At 46.5% G+C, this 17,809-nt stretch overlaps 1 protein-coding gene across 12 annotated transcripts in view; it reads left to right on the top strand.

Annotated features, from left to right (window-relative positions):
- The first annotated feature begins 158 nt into the window (after window positions 1-158).
- Window positions 159-17,809, top strand: part of LOC122199939 — a 42,275-nt gene continuing 24,624 nt past the window's right edge. For 11 of the 12 annotated variants that reach the window (XR_006193663.1, XR_006193662.1, XR_006193661.1 and 8 more), the window contains exons 1-2: window positions 159-1,928; window positions 8,240-8,516. Coding sequence is in view for 1 of the 12 variants with exons in the window: in XM_042905329.1 (XP_042761263.1) it covers window positions 8,390-8,516 (127 nt within the window). In the remaining 11 variants the exon portion in view is untranslated. The remainder of the gene's footprint in view (window positions 1,929-8,239; window positions 8,517-17,809) is intronic. The other variant, XR_006193668.1, reaches the window with a different exon arrangement.

Below are 17,809 nucleotides of genomic sequence, written 5' to 3'. Positions count from 1 at the left end.
CGCGCGATCTGCGCGTGCGCACTAGCTCAGTCGCGCGCCCTCCAGGCGGTGGGCAAGGCGGCGGGCCAGTGGGCAAGGGTGGTAGGGTGGCAGGGTGGGAGGGTGGGGGAGGGCTGGGTGGGAGGGTGGGGGAGGGTTGGGGGAGGGAATGGGGAGCAGGGGTGGGTGGTGGGCCAGGGACGAAGGTGAGGGGTAATGTCTGTGGAGAAAGGGGTTCCGTTAGACTATTCGCTCTGGGGTATGAGGGATGTGCGGGGTAAGCAGCGCAGAGCGGTGAGGGGACGCGGCAAGGCCCGAGGCCAGGCCCGGCTTCACGGGCGGTCGCACCTGGGGCCAGGAAGCAGAGGGGCGCAGATTCAGCGAGAAAAATTGTGGGTGCCCTGGAACGGGCTCATTGTGATCGGGAAGAGAATGGAGCTCCTGGGTAGAAATACACAAAAGCCTAGGATGTGGGGCCCCAAGCTTGACTCTGAGAACTGGAGACTGGACGGTGTGGAAAAGAGGGTCTTGAAAGAGAAGTCAGGCCAGAGTCAGGAAAGGATGGATGTGAAGCTACTGCCCAGTGTAGCAGGTGCATTACAGGCTTCGGCAGGTTTGGGGAAAAACAGCCCAAGGGAGATGTGGGGAAAGCAAGAAATCGGAGGCAAACTAGGCGCTGAATCTGAAAGTGCAGGCACTACAGCAGGGTCTAGGATGGGGTCTGGTTTTAAAGACAGGTTGAAGGTTACTGGGGTACGGACCAGCGGAGAGGACTTGAGATCCAGGGGACATACACTAGGGCAGAATGAGGAGGAGCTGAGGTCCAGTGGAGAGAAGTTGAGGTCAAGTAGAGAGAGGCTGAGTCTGCGTGGAGGGAAGCTGAGTCTGAGTGGAGGGAAGCTGAGTCTGAGTGGAGAGAAGCTGAGTCTGAGTGGAAGAAAGCTGAGTCTGACTGGAGAGAAGCTGGGGTCAAGTGGAGAGAACCAGGGATCCCGGGGAGAGAAGCTGGGGACTAGTGGGGAGGATTTGAGATCCACTGGAGATAAACTGCAGTCAAGTGCAGAAAATCTGGGGACTAGTGGGGAGGATTTGAGATCCACTGGAGGTAAACTGCAGTCAAGTGCGGAAAAGCTGGGGACTAGTGGAGGGAAGCTGGAGGATTCAGGAATGGGGAGCATAAATGAAGAGAGTATTGAAAGGTTGATAGAAGTTACTGGTGCTGAGATGGAAATTCCTGTTGAAAGAGTGGAAGGGAATGATGAGCTCGAAGGGGCTAAGGAGGCGGGACTTGAGGAGGATGTCTTGGATGGGGTGAATGATATTGCTGATGAATCTGTTTCCGTGGAAGAGAAAGAGGTTACAGGTGAAGGTAGTGGTGAATGAGGCAGATGAAGGACTGAAGCTAAAGAAAGAAAGGGAAGCAGATAGCGGAAGTGTTGCAAGTCAAAAAGGAGAAATTAGAGCCAAGCAGAGCATTATTGACCCTGAAGAGGTAAACACGAGAGAGGGAAGGAGAGCACGGGAATGAAGAGCTTCTGGGGTTGAAGGTGGAGGCGAGGGCCGATGGAAACAAAGAAGGGTGAGAAAAAGGGAAATGGGAACATTTTGAGGAGAAAGAAAAGATCTGAAAATGTGTTGATAAGCAGAGGAAAAGTGGAGATTGGTTTCTTGGAGAAGAGCTGTGACTTGTAGGGAAATGTTTGAGAAAGGGATTTGGGATGGGCTAGAAGATTTCGTTTGATGTGTGATTGGGTTTACGAGATACAGAAGAATGCATAGTGAGAAAAATGGAAAATTACAGAAGGACAAAGGATAGGTAATGGAGGTTGTGAAGGAAGAAGCAAGCTGGAGCGAGCAAAGAAAACTTCTCAAAGAGGATCCTGAAGAAGAATGAGGGGCTCCAAAGTGACCAAAGCAAGAGCAAAGAAAATGAGGGAAGAGAAAAAAAAGTAAGAAGTCAAATCCCATCATAATGATTATGTGTGTTGGGTTTGAAAGTTATTTCCTTTACTCTTTCTATCATGTGTGCCCTCCCGTGGAAGCCAGTTTTATGATGTAATGGGACAGGCCTCTTGCAGGGCCCCGTACATCTGGACCAAGCTCATCCTAATGGGTCTTCCCTCTAACTGGCCCCCAGATGTATCCAGAATAATTGCTGGCCTCCACTATTTCAGTCACTTCACCATGATCACCATTTCCATGGGTTTCCCTCCCCTTCGCACATCAAATTCGAGTTGCTCATACTCAATTTGAAGTTACCTCAACTATTTGTGTTATTGTTTCCATTTTTGACCCATGTTATATATATATAATACACATTATATATGTGTATTATATATACACACATTATATATGTGTATATACATTATATATGACATATACACATTGTATGTATATACACATATATAATGATATACATTATATATCATGTATATCATATATATTTATGTATAAATAAATAAATATATATATATATATATATATATTTTTTTTTTTTTTTAAGAGAGAGATTGAGAGAAAGTGCTAGTGGGGGGGTGGGGAGAGGGGCAGAGGGAAACACAGAGAATCCCAGGCAGGCTCCACACTCAGTGTGGAGCCCAACCCGGGGCTTGATCCCACAACCCTGGGATCATGACCTGAGCTAAAATCAAGAGCCGGACACTCAACCAACCGAACCATCCAGGCGCCACTCCATCTTTGGCTTTTATTTGCTCATCTAATCACGTGGACTTTTCCTCTTGTGTCAGTCTCCTTTGGGGCTTTCTTTTATGACTTCCACATGCCATCCGTCATCCACTGTCATCCCAGGGAAGAGAGGACCCCCTGAGTGCCTGCTGTCACGACATCAGTGTCAGAACTTAGGTTCTTAGGTCCTGTTTTTCTCTTGGATAGGGATGTAAGGAGATGACAGAAAGCAGCCATGGAGTGTTAGGATGAAAGAAATATTTCTCCCTTTTCCTCCATATACTTCTTTTATTGATTCATTTACTTACTTATTTTTAATGTAATTTTTTTAAGCTTCTTTATTTTTTTGACAGAGATAGAGAGTGAGCGGGGAGGTGCAGAGAGAGGGGGGAGACAGAGAATCCCAAGTAGGATCCGAGCTGTCAGCGCAGAGCCTGATGCGGGGCTTGAATTCACGAACGTTGAGATCATGGCCTGAGCTAGAACCAAGAGTTGGACGCTTAACCACCTGAGCCACCCAGGAGCCCCACCTCCATGTACTTTTAAAAGTCTGTAATATTTCTGAGGAGTAGAAACTTCACCATATCATAAGTATCATGACACAAATTTAGAATAGACTCATGTTTTTATTTTGTTGAATATTTTATTTTTGAAAGAGAGAGAGAGAGAACACAAATAGAGGAGGGGCAGAGGGAGACACAGAATCCGAAGCAGGCTCTGGGCACCGAGTTGTCAGCACAGAGCCAGAAGCCCGACGCGGGGCTCGAACTCACGAACCGTGAGATGAACAGAGCCAAAGCTGGACACTTGACCGACTGAGCCACCCAGGTACCCCTAAATTGTTCATTTTTTACATACCCTTTGCTAGTTTTCTGCCAAGTTTCCAAAAGATCTGTAAAGCCCATGTCATAGTTTTGTTCATCTAGTCAAACCTAATAGATAATTTATTAATTTCGCTTTTTTTCCCAGCAATTTCCTTCTTTGAGTCCTTTGTCGTCTGGGTCTGACGTAGAGTGGCTCTGTTCTAGGCTTCCTCCACAGCTACTTTCCTGGGCTTCTTAACCCTTCTCTCTGTTCTTCTGTGTTGGATCTCCTACTGCCTGGATCTTCGATCTTCTCCCTCTCTCTTGTTTTACAGTCTTATTTTGGTCAACCACATCCTCTAATAGCTTCCAGAGATGGATATGACCTGTTTTTCTTCCATATATGAATTACCTGTTTTCTACCACGCTGACGGGTCAGCCTGCCCTCTTGTCTCATTTTCTGTGCTTCTACTATAGGACATTGGAGCCCGGTTAGGGCTCTTATCTTTTTTTTCTATTTTTGTCCCTCTTTTTTTATTCTACTCTCTGGACAGTGTCATTAACTTTACCTTCTTATCCTTTCTATTGAGGGTTTTGTTTTGTTTTTTTTTTTCAATTTCGATTCTCTTGTTCACTGATTGTTTCTTTTTTTATATAGCATTTCTGTTTTTATTTCATGTACATGTTCTCTTAGCTCTCCAAGGAAGAACTTTTCTGTTTCTAATTGTTCTGCTTTTCTTATTGTTTCCTTTGAATTCTTCTCCCCCCACCACCCTTTTCTGGGGTGTGTGTGTGTGTGTGTGTGTGTGTGTGTGTGTGAAGTTTTCCTCAAATGTTTGATCTTATTCCTGTGCACAGATGGGGCTTGTTAATTGACGGTCTTCATTCTTTATGATTTTTACTGTATTTACCCCTTTATTTTCATCTTGGTGAGGTTTGGAGTTAAACATTGTGTGTTCAGTCTGCCGTGTTTGACAAAAAGTCTCCTCCAATACATTTTGATTATTCTTTTTTTTAATTTTATTATTTTATTTTTTTTTACTTTACATCCAAATTAGTTAGCATATAGTGCAACAATGATTTCAGGAGTAGGTTCCTTAGTGCCCCTGACCCATTTAGCCCATCCCCCCTCCCACAACCCCTCCAGTAACCCTCTGTTCTCCATATTTATGAGTCTCTTATGCTTTGTCCCCCTCCCTGTTTTTATATTATTTTTGTTTCCCTTCCCTGATGTTCATCTGTTTTGTCTCTTAAAGTCCTCATATGAGTGAAGTCATAGGATTTTTGTCTTTCTCTGACTGACTAATTTCACTTAGCATAATACCCTCCAGTTCCATGCACATAGTTGCAAATGGCAAGATTTCATTCTTTTTGACTGCCGAGTGATGCTCGATTGTATATACATACGACATCTTCTTTATCCATCCATCCATTGATGGACATTTGGGCTCTTTCCATACTTTGGCTATTGTTGATAGTGCTGCTGTAAACATTGGGATGCATGTGTCCCTTGGAAACAGCACACCTGTATCCCTTGGATAAATACCTCGTAGTGCCATTGCTGGGTCGTAGGGTAGTTCTATTTTTAGTTTTTTTTGAGGAACCTCCACACCGTTTTCTAGAGTGGCTGCACCAGCTTGCCTTCCCATACATTTTGATTATTCTTAATTGAATTTTCAAGTGTAACCCTGATTTTCATCTTGAAGGTAACTTACTATTTCCTTTATGAATTTTCCTGGGTCAAAGTGACTAACATAGTGAACAAATAAACCTCAGCACACAGCAAAGTACTAGATCAGTGATTATAAACATGCTGTAATTGCTCTCATCTTAAAAAAAAAAAAAAAAACGTTGGGGCGCCTGGGTGGCTTGGTCGGTTGAGTGTCTGACTTCGGCTCAGGTCATGATCTCACAGTCCGTGAGTTCGAGCCCCGCGTCGGGCTCTGTGCTGACAGCTCAGAGCCTGGAGCCTGTTTCAGATTCTGTGTCTCCCTCTCTCTCTGCCCCTCCCCTGTTCATGCTCTGTCTCTCTCTGTCTCAAAAATAAATAAACGTTAAAAAAAAAAATTTAAAAAAAAACGCATCTTAAACCTGTTATCTCATTTTAAAACAACACAAAACCTCTCTTGACCACACACATATTCCCCTCTGGCTACCGCCCCATTTTTCCTGGCTCCCTGTGGTAGGCACAAAAGTGGCCCCTCGAAGATATGCTCACTTCCTGATCCCAGGAACCTGTGCATATGGCCTCATATGACAGAAGGGTGAATATTAGCTGACATGGCAAGAGATATGATTAAGTTACAGACCTGGAAAGGGGGAGCTTATTCTAGATCATCTGGGTGAGCCCTAAATGCCATCACAAGCACCCTTATAAGAAAGAGACGAAGGAGATCAGACAGAGAGAAGAGGAGGTGGCCGTGTGAGCCCAAAGCCAGAGGCAGGAATGATTCGGCCACCAGCAGAGCCTCTGGAGAGTGTGCGGCCCTTGCCAAGGCCTTGCTTTTGGACTTTTGGCCTCCAGAACTCTAGTCTCCGGAGGGAATACATTTCTGTTCTTCTAAGCCATGCAGCTTGTGGTAATTTTCTACAGCAGCTCTAGGAAACTGATACATTCCCTTCACAGCAGGATTCCTCCAAATAGTTGTTTACCCTTTTTCTAATCTTCTCCCTTCCTTTTTATCCAGCTGTTTATATTGGACTTTTAAAAACATACAGAAAAGTTGAAAGTTTAGAGCAACTAACTATTCTTTGCCTGGATTTAACAGTTGGTAATAGTTCGCCCTGTTGTGCTTTGTTAGTACCTCACGGATCTCCCAAGAATGGAGACATTCTCCAGGGGCACCTGGGGGGCTCAGTCAGTTAAGCGTTGGACTCTTGATTTCAGCTCAGGTCATGATGTCACTGTTCATCGTGAGTTTGAACCTGATGCTGCTCTCTGAGCTGACGGCACAGAGCCTGCTTGGGACTCTCTCCCTCTCTCTCTGCCCCTCCCCAACTTGAGGTCTCTCTCTCTCTCTCTCTCTCCCCTCAAGATAAATAAATAGGGGTGCCTGGGTGGCTCAGTCGGTTAAGCCTCTGACTTCAGCTCAGGTCATGATCTTGCGGTTTGTGGGTTTGAGCCCCGCGTTGGGCTCTGTGCTGACAGCTTAGAGACTGGAGCCTGCTTCAGATTCTGTGCCTCTCTCTCTCTCTCTCTCTCAAAAATAAATAAACATTAAAAAAATTTTTTTAAGATAAGTAAATAAACTTTAAAAAGTTAAACAAAGACATTTTCCTCCATATCCACAACACCTAAGTAAATTAGAACATTTTAAATTTAATAAAATAAAAATTAAGAATAATTCCCTAAAAGCATCTAATATTCAATCTATATTTAAATTTCCTTCCAAATAAAATAAAATAAAATAAAAATTTCCTTCCTTGTCCCCAAAAGATCTTTTATAACCTTTTTTCCTTGACCCAGCATGCATTCAGGGCTAATGTATTGAATGTGTTTGTTAACTTGTTTTAATCTACGTTAATTTCCTCTAATTTTGTTTTTAACAGCTTTGACTTTTTAAAGAATTTAAGCCTGTTTTCTTAGATGTCTAGCATTCTGGATTTGTCTAGTTGTGTCCAGATGGTATCATTTAGTTCATTCTTCTATCCACTGTAGTTCTCATGTACTAGAAGTTGGAGCCATAGGCCCTGGTTTCTTTCTCTGTAGCACTTATCACCTCTGACTCAGAATTTGCCTTCTGTCCTTTTTTTATTATCATCTCTCCCCAGTAGAATATAAGCCCCATGAGGGAATCAATGTGTGCCTGCTGGGTTCCCTGTTCTAGTCTGCTGTCTAACCAACACATAGTAGGCACTCAGCATGTGTTTGTGATAGGAACTAAAGTCATATTAAGTGACTTTACCTGTGTCACTACTATTTAACATCTAATGGGAAATTGCTAGAATAATTTACCCTATTCCTTAGAATAAATCACATTTTTTGAGGCCTCAAATGCCTGAAAATATCTTTATTCCATATTTGAGGTTTGTCTAGGTATAGAATTTTCCCTCAGTAGTTTGAAGACATGCCCCTTTGTGTTCTTCCTTCACTCATGGCCATTGAGAGTCCACATCCATTTTCGTGCTTGAGCCATTGCGCATGAGCAGGCGCTCTGTATATGTGGTGTTTTCTTCTCCTTGCCTCTGTTATTTCTGCTAATTTACTGGTCAGACGTTTATAGCTTGCTTATCCTTCTATTCTCTAGGAACTCTGATCCCATAGTTGGACAATAAAATAGACATAGTCGGTGTGGGCAGAATTGTAAAGATAAGCTACAGAAGGCTCAGCCCTAGAAGTAGGATCTTTTTGCAAGTGGTGACAGCTAACATTTCCTGAATTCTTCTGATAATCTGAATAATTTCATAGACACCATGCTAAGCACTTTACATGCTCCCTGTCATTTCATCCTTCCAACAACTAACTCTCTGAGACGGGAACTATTACCGTGTCAACTCCACTGGGTAGAAACTGCCAGGGCCATGCCCTGAGCCCACAGCTGCACTGGAAACCACCCTGATGAACTACCCCCTCTGTTCCTACGAGACAAGGCCTGCTACTGGGTTTCCCAGCCCGCCAAAGCAGGGTCTGCGATCCTGCCCTGGGGGCGGGGAATGAGGCCGGGCAGCAACCCGGTCCAGCTCTTCAGTGAGGCGTGTTGAACGAGTGCTTCGGTGGCAAGTTTTAAAGAACATAAATGCCAAAAAGCAGTGATGTTTATTTTCTTTCCCAGATCTCTGCCTTCCCAAGATCATCTGCTCCTAGCCTCGTCTGGTGATTCTCTGAGCACCGAGAAGTTGTCGCCTCTATTAAAGGAGGCCCACACAGGCACGAGGTCAGGACAGCTGTGTGAGGCTCTCCAGTTGCACTGCACAATGTATAAATGACGAAGGAAATAATCAGACCTGTTCTTTGGATGGATTACATTTTCTCCTGGGACACCGGATGCATTCCACTGAGGCCGCAGAAAGGAAAAGGATTGAGACGCCACGACAAATGGAGGCCACCTTGTAAGTGCCGATATTTTCAATCATCTAGATAGCTGGAACTTTATAGATGTAATATCCTTTAAAATTAACCAAAATGCACACATTTGAGGGCATCGAGGCTCTCGAGTGATTTTATGTATCCCTATTGTCCTGTTCTTTCTTTGCATATTTGCCAAAGATCCTGTTTCTTGCAACGGGATGTGTTAAAAATGACTTTATGAAAAAAAAAATGACTTTATGGTTTGGCTTGTGTTTAAATGCCCCCCTTTGCCGGTCCCATTAATTCATTCAGCAAACACTGAACACTTACCGTGTGCCAGCTGGGAATGCAACAAATGTGAAGGACCAGGTTCTTGCCCTTGGCCACCTGTCTCTTGTTGACACAGACCTCTCAACACGTAGATGTCCGTGCACCGTGAGGCGGGCGAGGAGGGCTCTATGTACTAAGAGGGGTGTAACTGCAGAAGGGGGAGGGCCTGGCCTTGCGGCTGGTGGCGGGGGGCAATCAGAGAAGCCTTCCTCGTGGAGGTGACCACTTGGGGCTGGACTTAGAAGGGTGAGAAGGGGTCCACGCTGGGTGAGGAGAGGATAAGCAAACATTCTCAGAAAGAAGATTGCTGAGGACAGTGACTGGGGACTGCATGGCTCAGTCAGGAGAGGAGAACAGTCATTTGGTGCAGCCGGAGCAGAGAGAGTATTATAGAGACTGGCACATTCTGGAAAACAGTATGGGAGGTTCCTCAAAAAATCAAAACTAGAACGACCCTACGACCCAGCAATGGCACTGCTAGGTATTTATCCAAGGGCTACAGGTGTGCCGTTTCGAAGGGACACATGCACCCCCATGTTCATAGCAGCGCTATCGACAACGGCCAAAGGATGGAAAGAGCCCAGATGTCCACCGATGGATGAATGGATAAAGAAGATGTGGGATATCTATACAATGGAGTATTACTCGGCAATCAAAAAGAATGATATCTTGCCATTTGCAACTACGTGGATGGAACCGGAGGGTATTATGCTAAGTGAAATTAGTCAGTCAAAGAGAAATATCATATGACTTCACTCATATGAAGACTTTAAGAGACAACAGATGAACATAAGGGAAGGGCAACAAAAATAATATAAAAACAGGGAGGGGGACAAGACAGAAGAGACTCATAAATATGGAGAACAAACTGAGGGTTACTGGAGGGGTTGTGGGAGGGGGGAGGGGCTCAATGGGTCAGGGGCATTAAGGAATCTACTCTTGAAATCACTGTTGCACTATATGCTAACTAACTTGGAGGTAAATTTAAAAAAATAAAATAAAATAAAATGATAGAGACTGGCAGGATGTGAGCTTGGCATAGCCTGGGACAGCCTTGAATGCAGGGTTAAGGAAGTTAGCCTTTGCTCTGTAGGCGACAGGGAGAATGACATCATGAGATCTTTGCTTTACATGGCTTACCAAGCTGAGAGACGTAATCAACAGGGTGCAGCATCAGGGGGGCTCAGAGTGGAGCACTGAGTAGGTGCTCAATAAAGCGGGAGATATGATTATTAGGTCATTAAAATGAACAGTTCAAGGGGCACCTGGAGCGTCTGACTTAGCTCAGGTCATGATCTTCCGGTTCATGGGTTCGAGCCCCACGTCAGGTTCTATTGCTGACAGCTCGGAGCCTAGAGCCTGCTTCGGATTCTGTGTCTCCCTCTCACTGCCCCTCCCCTGCTCATGCTCTGTCTCTCTCTCTCTCAAAAATAAACCTTGGAGTGCCTGGGTGGCTCAGCCGGTTAAGCGTCCAACTTCGCTCAGGTCATGATCTCACAGTTTGTGAGTTCAAGTCCCACGTCAGGCTCTGTGCTGACAGCTCAGAGCCCGGAGCTTCCTTTGGATTCTGTGTCTCCCTCTCTCTCTGCCCCTTCCCCGCTCGTGCTATCTCTCTCTCTCTCAAAAATAAGCAAACATTAAAAAAATAATAAAATAAAATAAATACACCTTAAAAAATATTAAAAAAAAAAAAAAGAACGAACAGTTCAAGGTAGAGAGGTCAAGGCTATGAACTAAAGCAGAGAAAGTGGGGACAAGAACCAGAGGATAGATTGGAGGGGGTTTTAGAAGTCCTGTTGAACAGGATTGCTAATTAATTGTGAATGGATGGTGAGGAGGGAGGCACCGCACTTAGACATAGCAGTAGCTGACTCGTATCATCCGGTGCTTACTCTGTAGTTAGGCGCTTTGCCCTAACTCATTTAATTTAATCCCATAATGGCCATAATAGCCCTATTAGAGGGATTGTATTACTATTCGCATTTCATAGGAGAGGAAGTTGGAGCCTGGAGTGTTCCACCAAGGCGACAAGGGAGGTATAGTGTGGTAGTGGTTAGGATTTGAACCCAAGACAATCGGCGCCCTTAGCTACTACACAGCTTCAGCAGCTGACTGAAGTTCGGGACCAACCGATTGGGATGTGAAGTGACCACTTCAGACAGCAATTACGCAAGTGGCAGATTAGGGCCTAGAGCCCGCTGAACCCACCTTCTGCCCCCCCAGAGCTCACAGACAGGCCGCTGGGTACCCCATCAGGCCATAGCCCTGTTGTGTTTGTCTTACAGAATACTTTTAAAAACATTTTTAGAACTGATTGCTAATGTTAAAAAAATCTAGAGAGTCACACTAAAGCCGGCTGGATTATTTTTATTATTATTATTAATTTAAATATTTTATTTTATTTTATTTATTTTTTAAGTTTTTTTTTTTTAACATTTATTCATTTTTGAGAGTGAGACAGACAGAGCATGAATGGGGGAGGGGCAGAGAGAGAGGGAGACCCAGAATCCGAAGCAGGCTCCAGGCTCTGAGCTGTCAGCACAGCACCTGACGCGGGGCTTGAACTCACAGACTCCGAGATCATGACCTGAGCTGAAGTCGGACGCTTAACCGACTGAGCCACCCAGGCACCCATTTTATTTATTTTAAAGAGAGAGAGAGAGGGTGCAAGTAGGGGAGAGGGGCAGAGGGAGAGAGAGAGAATCTTAAGCAGGCTCCATGCTCAGCACAGAGTCCGAAGCAGAGCTCAGTCCCACGACCCTGGGATCATGTCCTTGGCCGAAATCGAGAGCCGGCTGCTCAACCGACTGAGCCAGCCAGGGTCCCCAGCCTTGATTATCTTGAAAAGTGAGAAAATCTGGCCATACTGGGCCCATCTAGCAACACTTGCTGCCTATTCTGTGTTTCCTTCAGCTGGGACCTGTGCTCTCCCGTTGGCCAGAGCTCACCGGCCTGGGGTCCCTGCCCACCTCCACGGGTGCCGGAGTTTGCATCCCTCAGCCACAAGCTGGTCCAGTCTGATGCGAGGCTGTTTTTGTGCATTTCATCCTGTGTCAAGCCCAGGCCTCCACTGACGGTTAAATACTCCTTTCGAACTTCAGGGAATATAAGATAAAAACAAACAACACATTTTGCTTTGTTTTTTCCCTTCATGCTGTGGGAATTGAGAAAAAATAATCACCCATCCACACTTGAATGCCCACAGGAGGAGGGCCACGGACAGGCAGTGTGGGACAAAAGTGAATGGTCACAGTTCCTGAAACCAGCACCAGGTGAAAGGAAATCTCAATCGTGCCGTGGAAAACAGCAGATGTAATGGCAGCTATACAAATCATGCTGTGACCTCTTTCTGTTTAATTTGTTCGGAACTTAATAATTTGCCTGGGTTTTGAACTGGCTTCTTTGGGCATGTTACAAGGAAGCTTTGGAGGAAAATACGTGTGCACGTATGCATGTGTGTGAGGCGTGCGTGGGCCATAGCTTACACTCCGTAGCTTGGGATTCTCTGCAGAAGTTGGATTTCAAAATTTTATTTTAAAATTTTTATGATTTATTCAAGATTTGCAAAGATGTTTCTGTACCACTAAGTTAAAACGTGAGGCACAGGGCAGCAAACATGTTCCCATATTAAATATTTTTTTTAATTTTTTTTTAACGTTTATTTATTTTTGAGACAGAGAGAGACAGAGCATGAACGGGGGAGGGTCAGAGAGAGAGGGAGACACAGAATCTGAAACGGGCTCCAGGCTCTGAGCAGTCAGCACAGAGCCTGACGCGGGGCTCGAACTCACGGACCGCAAGATCGAACTCGGACGCTTAACCGACTGAGCCACCCAGGTGCCCCCCCATATTAAATATTTTGTTGCCCCAAAGGTGTAACCATTCCCGCAGCAGCGGTCAGCTTGGCTACATCATGGATTTTATGCTTGTGTGGTTGTCTGCAAGTCGTAAGCTGCACTCGGAGACACGGGTTCAAATGAGAAATAGAGCTGACGTCAGAGTTGTAGGAGCTTGACTCCTAATCTGTGTTGTCTGTAGTGACACCTGACAGTTTCCCCTCACGCCACCCGATTCAGGAACTGGAAGAAGGCAGCCGCTGCGGCTGGGCTGGAGTGTCTCAGGCCACCGGGCACCATTCTGGGAGGGCCCCTGCGTCTCAGGGTTCGCTGTCCATCTCAAAAGGGTCATCTGTTCTGTTAGACCACACCACCCCCACTCTCGAGAGGCCAGCCCCGCCAGCTTCCCCCCCCCCCCCCCCCCCCCGAGAGCTAGACGTAGTGTGCAGGTTCGCGGTGCAGATCAATCCGGTCCCTGGAGCCGTTCCTACACAGATTACACCGGCTCCTGAGGTCACACTGCTGTGCCTTGGACTCTGACCCCTGCCTAGAACATTCTTCTTCCTCCTCTCCTCCCTCCTCAGAGACTCCCTACGCCTGGGGTGCACACCCAGGGTGGGACCCGGGCGTGTGTTGAGGCCAATTCTTCCGTTTGACCAATTCTTCCATTCTTATCCGCGTCACTCGGAATCCGTTGGTCCTTATTGATATCATGTCGGTACTAGGTAGTCAGCACCGTGCTGACAGCCAGGGACACAACGGACAGGTGCCCTGCTCCTGGGGACAAGAGGAGCATGCAGGGACTCGCTCGTGAGCAAGGTGGCACTCGTCACAGGACTCGAACAACTGGTGTTTTATCTCAGCCACATTATAATTTCATTTCCGTGGTGAGGCCTAAAAAGCCTAGGCGCCCCAGCAGATCAGCCAGGCGCGTGGTAAAATTCTACTTCTTCCTTCGTTTACCAAATATTTGCTAAACACCCATTACTTGTCAGGCGCTGTGCGGGATGTCAGGATTGTAACAGAGGACAGAACTGACACATTTGTCACTTGGAACTTGCGCTGTCACATAAGGTGACAGAAAAAAAAAAATAGCTCAATATGTAACCTGAGCTAAGAATTTTGGAGAAAAACCAAGCAGGGTAAGGGAGAGAGAATGACCTGAGGCAGGAGTGAGGGGCCTGCGCTTTTAGACACAGTATGTAGGAAGGCCTTTCCGATGAGGTGACTCCTGAAGCAGGGCCCAGAAGGAGGGGAGGGAGAAGCAGCTGTTTGGAGGAAGTCCTTCCCCGGGTGAGGGGGGTGGGGGTGCGGGGAGGACTCCCCAGTGGCAAGTGGCCTGGCCTTTTTGAGAAATCAGAAGTCACCAGCTGAACTCCTGCCCCCGCCGTTTCCTCGTCCGCAAGTCCGTGGGCTTGTTGGGAGGAACAGACAAAATCATTTACGGAAATATCTATGTCAACCGTCAGGCACTGTGTAAAAGGTTACTGTCTTTGTGTTGACTTTACCCGGCTTCTGTAGAGTGTCTAAATGGTCAGGATTGTAATTGTTATATTACAGTTCTGCCCTTTCATTTTTTGTATTATCGTGGTGAAATTCATCTAACATGTAATTATCCCTTATAAAGTACGTACTCCAGTGGCATTTAGCCCATTCATTCTGCGTGCACCCACCATCTCTGTCTGCTTTCAGACTTGTTCATCATCCTGCTCTTAAGATTTTCAGATTCGTTTATGCAGCCCCTCTTGAAAAAAGCCTTTCCCCCCATATCTGACTTTGTCCATTCCGGTTCTGGCTGGCCTTCCCCAGTTCCTATGACTCCTCTGTGTGTTTATTCGACAGCTATTTATCGAGCAGCTACTGTGCAACGGGCACCAGGCTAGGTCGGTACTAAGGATATGACGGGGACAAAGGACACACAGGCCTTCACTTAGGGGACTCGTAATCCAGGGGGGATGTAGGCTCTGAACACGTAATTACCAGGAAATTGATTTAAATTGGATAAATGCTGATAAGAAAAAAGTGCTTTGAAAATTGTGTTGAAAACATTTGTGGAGTTATAAAAGCTACTAGAAGTGAGAAGTTTAATAGCTACTAGCTACTAAAGCTCCGGCTAGCATGACCATATTGTTCTTGGTTCAGAGACACTGGAAAGAAAGATCACCTCCGGGAAGTGACCTGGATTGTGTCAGCACAGAGTGGGAAGGCAGGGGCTGAGGTCAGAGCGGTGACGTCTCGTTCATTTCCTCCTGACATCAGTCTGTTGAGACACTCAGCGACAGACAGTGTTACCATTGCTCCCATTTTGTAGACGTGGAAACCGAGGCACAGAAGGTCGTGCCTTGCCTCGTGCCACCTGGTGGGGATTTGATTTCTCTTTAGCCCTCCGTCTGGTAGAGCTGAAAAGCATTTCGTCCAATAGGGGTCAGTGCTGCACCTGACTGGGTTTAAGACCTGCTCTGTCGGTCGGGATCCACCCAGCCCACTTGGTGTGCCCCCAGCCTTCCAGGAGAGGGCACTGCTAGGCTGGCCTTGGAGCCACCTCACCAGAGCTCCTGGGTCCTGCCCTCCAGCGCCCCCGCCCCCAGACTCATGACCCAGCGAGCTCTCAGCTCCCCCAGGCCTTTTCTTGCACACTCATGTGTGCGTCTGTGTTTTCCTAGATGATTGTTTCTTAATCACGCTACGGAATAACAAATCAGGGCTAGTGACCCGAGTTACCTCGAGTGACGAGCCGGGGAACACCAAAACGTAGGTACAGCCCCCTGGGCGGGGAGCCACAAAAACTGCTGGCGTGGTCCTCGTAGCCACGTGGTCCAGCAGAGCCACGGCAGTGCCCACACTGCACGTCCGTCATGTAGGCGCAATCGTCGGGTTTCTTTAGGCAAGGTGACCTGGCAGCGCTTCCACCCCACCCACAGCTAGTTTCGCTTTCCTAATGTTGTTAAAAAGTGCCTCCTAACTGAAGTAGGGTGGTTGAACCCGTTCCAACATTTTACTTAATTTTCAAATGTGACCACTTGTTGGAGATCTCTTCCTTCTAGTGGGTCTCTTCCCTTTCTTCTCGGGAAGACGCCCGCGACTGTCCTCTTTGGCATTTGTCCAAAGTCCAGTTTCTAGCAGCTTTGGGGCTGTGGTTTAATTTTAACCATAAGAGCTTCTTTTAGAATAATTACTTTTTAATCTGGAAAGAGCCAGTTTGTTACAGAACAATAACACCTCCTTCCTGGAACCAGTAGACAGAGTTACGTTCATTTACTGCTGATGTGTCTTTTTTTTTTTTTTTAATTTTTTAAACATTTATTCATTTTTGAGAGACAGAGCGCAAGTGGGGGTGGGGCAGAGAGAGAGGGAGACACGGAATCTGAAGCAGGCTCCAGCCTCTGAGCTGTCAGCACAGAGCCTGACACGGGGCTTGAACTCACTAACCATGAGATCATGACCTGAGCCGAAGTCAGATGCTTAATCGGCTGAGCCACCCAGGCGCCCCTGATATATTTCTTTTTAAAAGGGGAGACTGATTTGAAAAGGGGGAAATGAAAACTGTGGATAGGGCAGTTTGCAGGACTGTTTGAATGTCTGCTCTAATCAAGGCTGTAAACACCGGGTGTCTTGACAGTGAGCTTGGGAGAGCACCCAGGGACCAAATGATTTAGAGGCCCCTGAGCAGGCCCTGGAACGAATGCAGCAGAAAACGGCTTTTTAGAGCTGTCCTGTGGGCAGCCTTGTGGCGTTCGGTTTTCTGGGACAATCTCCGTTTCTGAGACCGAAGATACACTGGCCGTTCGCCAGGTCATGCATCAGATGGCCACCAATTCTTGGTTCTGAAATGTGGTCACCAGAGAGGCCTGTGAGCCGTGACAGGCGTTATCTCCTTAGCAATGACCTTACCCAGGCAGTGAAGCAGAGCTGGGATCCCCAGGGCACCGGCGAGGGTACTTCCAATTCCTCTTTCGCCTATGATGCAGGTCCTTTGGTAATAATGACTCGTATCTGTAGGACATTAAAGATTTTGATGCAGAAAGACAGAAACTGGTAATCAACCCTTTTGCGGTTTAGGTGGCAAACCTCTTTCTTTGGAAATTCAAAAAAAAAAAAAAAAAAAGCCCACAAAGATGAAAAGAATATAGAATATGCAACGGAGACCAGTTCTAGAAAAAATTATTTATGCCATTCTGAGCTAAGGCAAACAAATTTGGGAAGACTTCCTCGTTTTACAGAAAGAGTTTTTCACTTCACCAGAGATTCACACGCGGATTTATTTAAATATGAAGCTCTTCTAGAGCATTTGAGTAGGAGGGAGGACAGACACACTGGAGGCTAACTTTCAAAAGCTGTTACCAGCGGGAGATGAGTCTTCAATGAAAAAGTGTCTGATTGCCCAGTGAGTCAGTAAGGGCTGAGGCTTCCATTTAGAAAAATCTGACCTTGCACAGACTCTTTCAAGGGCAGGAGCGGAAAGCCAGGAACGGCCGAGCTGGCCTGATTGGTCCCACAGCAGCTCCTGAAGGCAGAGGCTGTGGCTTTCATAACTCCTCACCGCTGGGGCCCCTGGTTCAGAACACTCAGTGAATCTCCGACCAACACATTTACTGGTTAGATTTGACGCTTGTAAGGAGAAAGATCTTGCGATCCGATCCAGCACAGAATTAGAGCCTGGTGCTTCCCCCTTCTCTTGCCTCTGCATGAGTCCTGAAGAAGAAGAGGAAAAGTGCAAGTTTCATGTGCCCAGAGGAAAAAATTCATACAGAGATGAATTGGGGGGAAAAAAAAAAAAAGGAAAAGAAATAAAGCCGAGCTAATCTGGGAGTTTGATCACTACTGAGAAGGAGTTTTTGTTTCTTCATTCAGTTTCTAGCACGGCCTCCAGCTCAGACCTGTGCAGCCAAGTCTCACGAAGCTCCTTCCCTGCTCGGGCCTTCTCCCTGCCCCCTGGGCTCAGTTACTCATTTGGACCTGGGCTGCTACACCCCGAGGCACCCCTCTTTCCTGAATCCTCCCCACGCACCTACCAAAGGCAGAGGGGCTAGGGTGGCACTCTCAGGGAGGTGCTAGGCTTCCCGAATGGTGCCATCACCCCCTAGGAAGGCCTTCTACTTGGTGATGCCCTGGAGGAGCCCTGGGAGGTAACCGGTTGGGCACTGATTCAGTTGGAAGAGAGCTCAGAG

This window comes from Panthera leo, chromosome D1, assembly GCF_018350215.1.
Source record: "Panthera leo isolate Ple1 chromosome D1, P.leo_Ple1_pat1.1, whole genome shotgun sequence".
In the NCBI taxonomy this organism is placed as follows: Eukaryota; Metazoa; Chordata; class Mammalia; order Carnivora; family Felidae; genus Panthera; species Panthera leo.
This window is presented reverse-complemented; position numbering and strand designations above follow the sequence as displayed.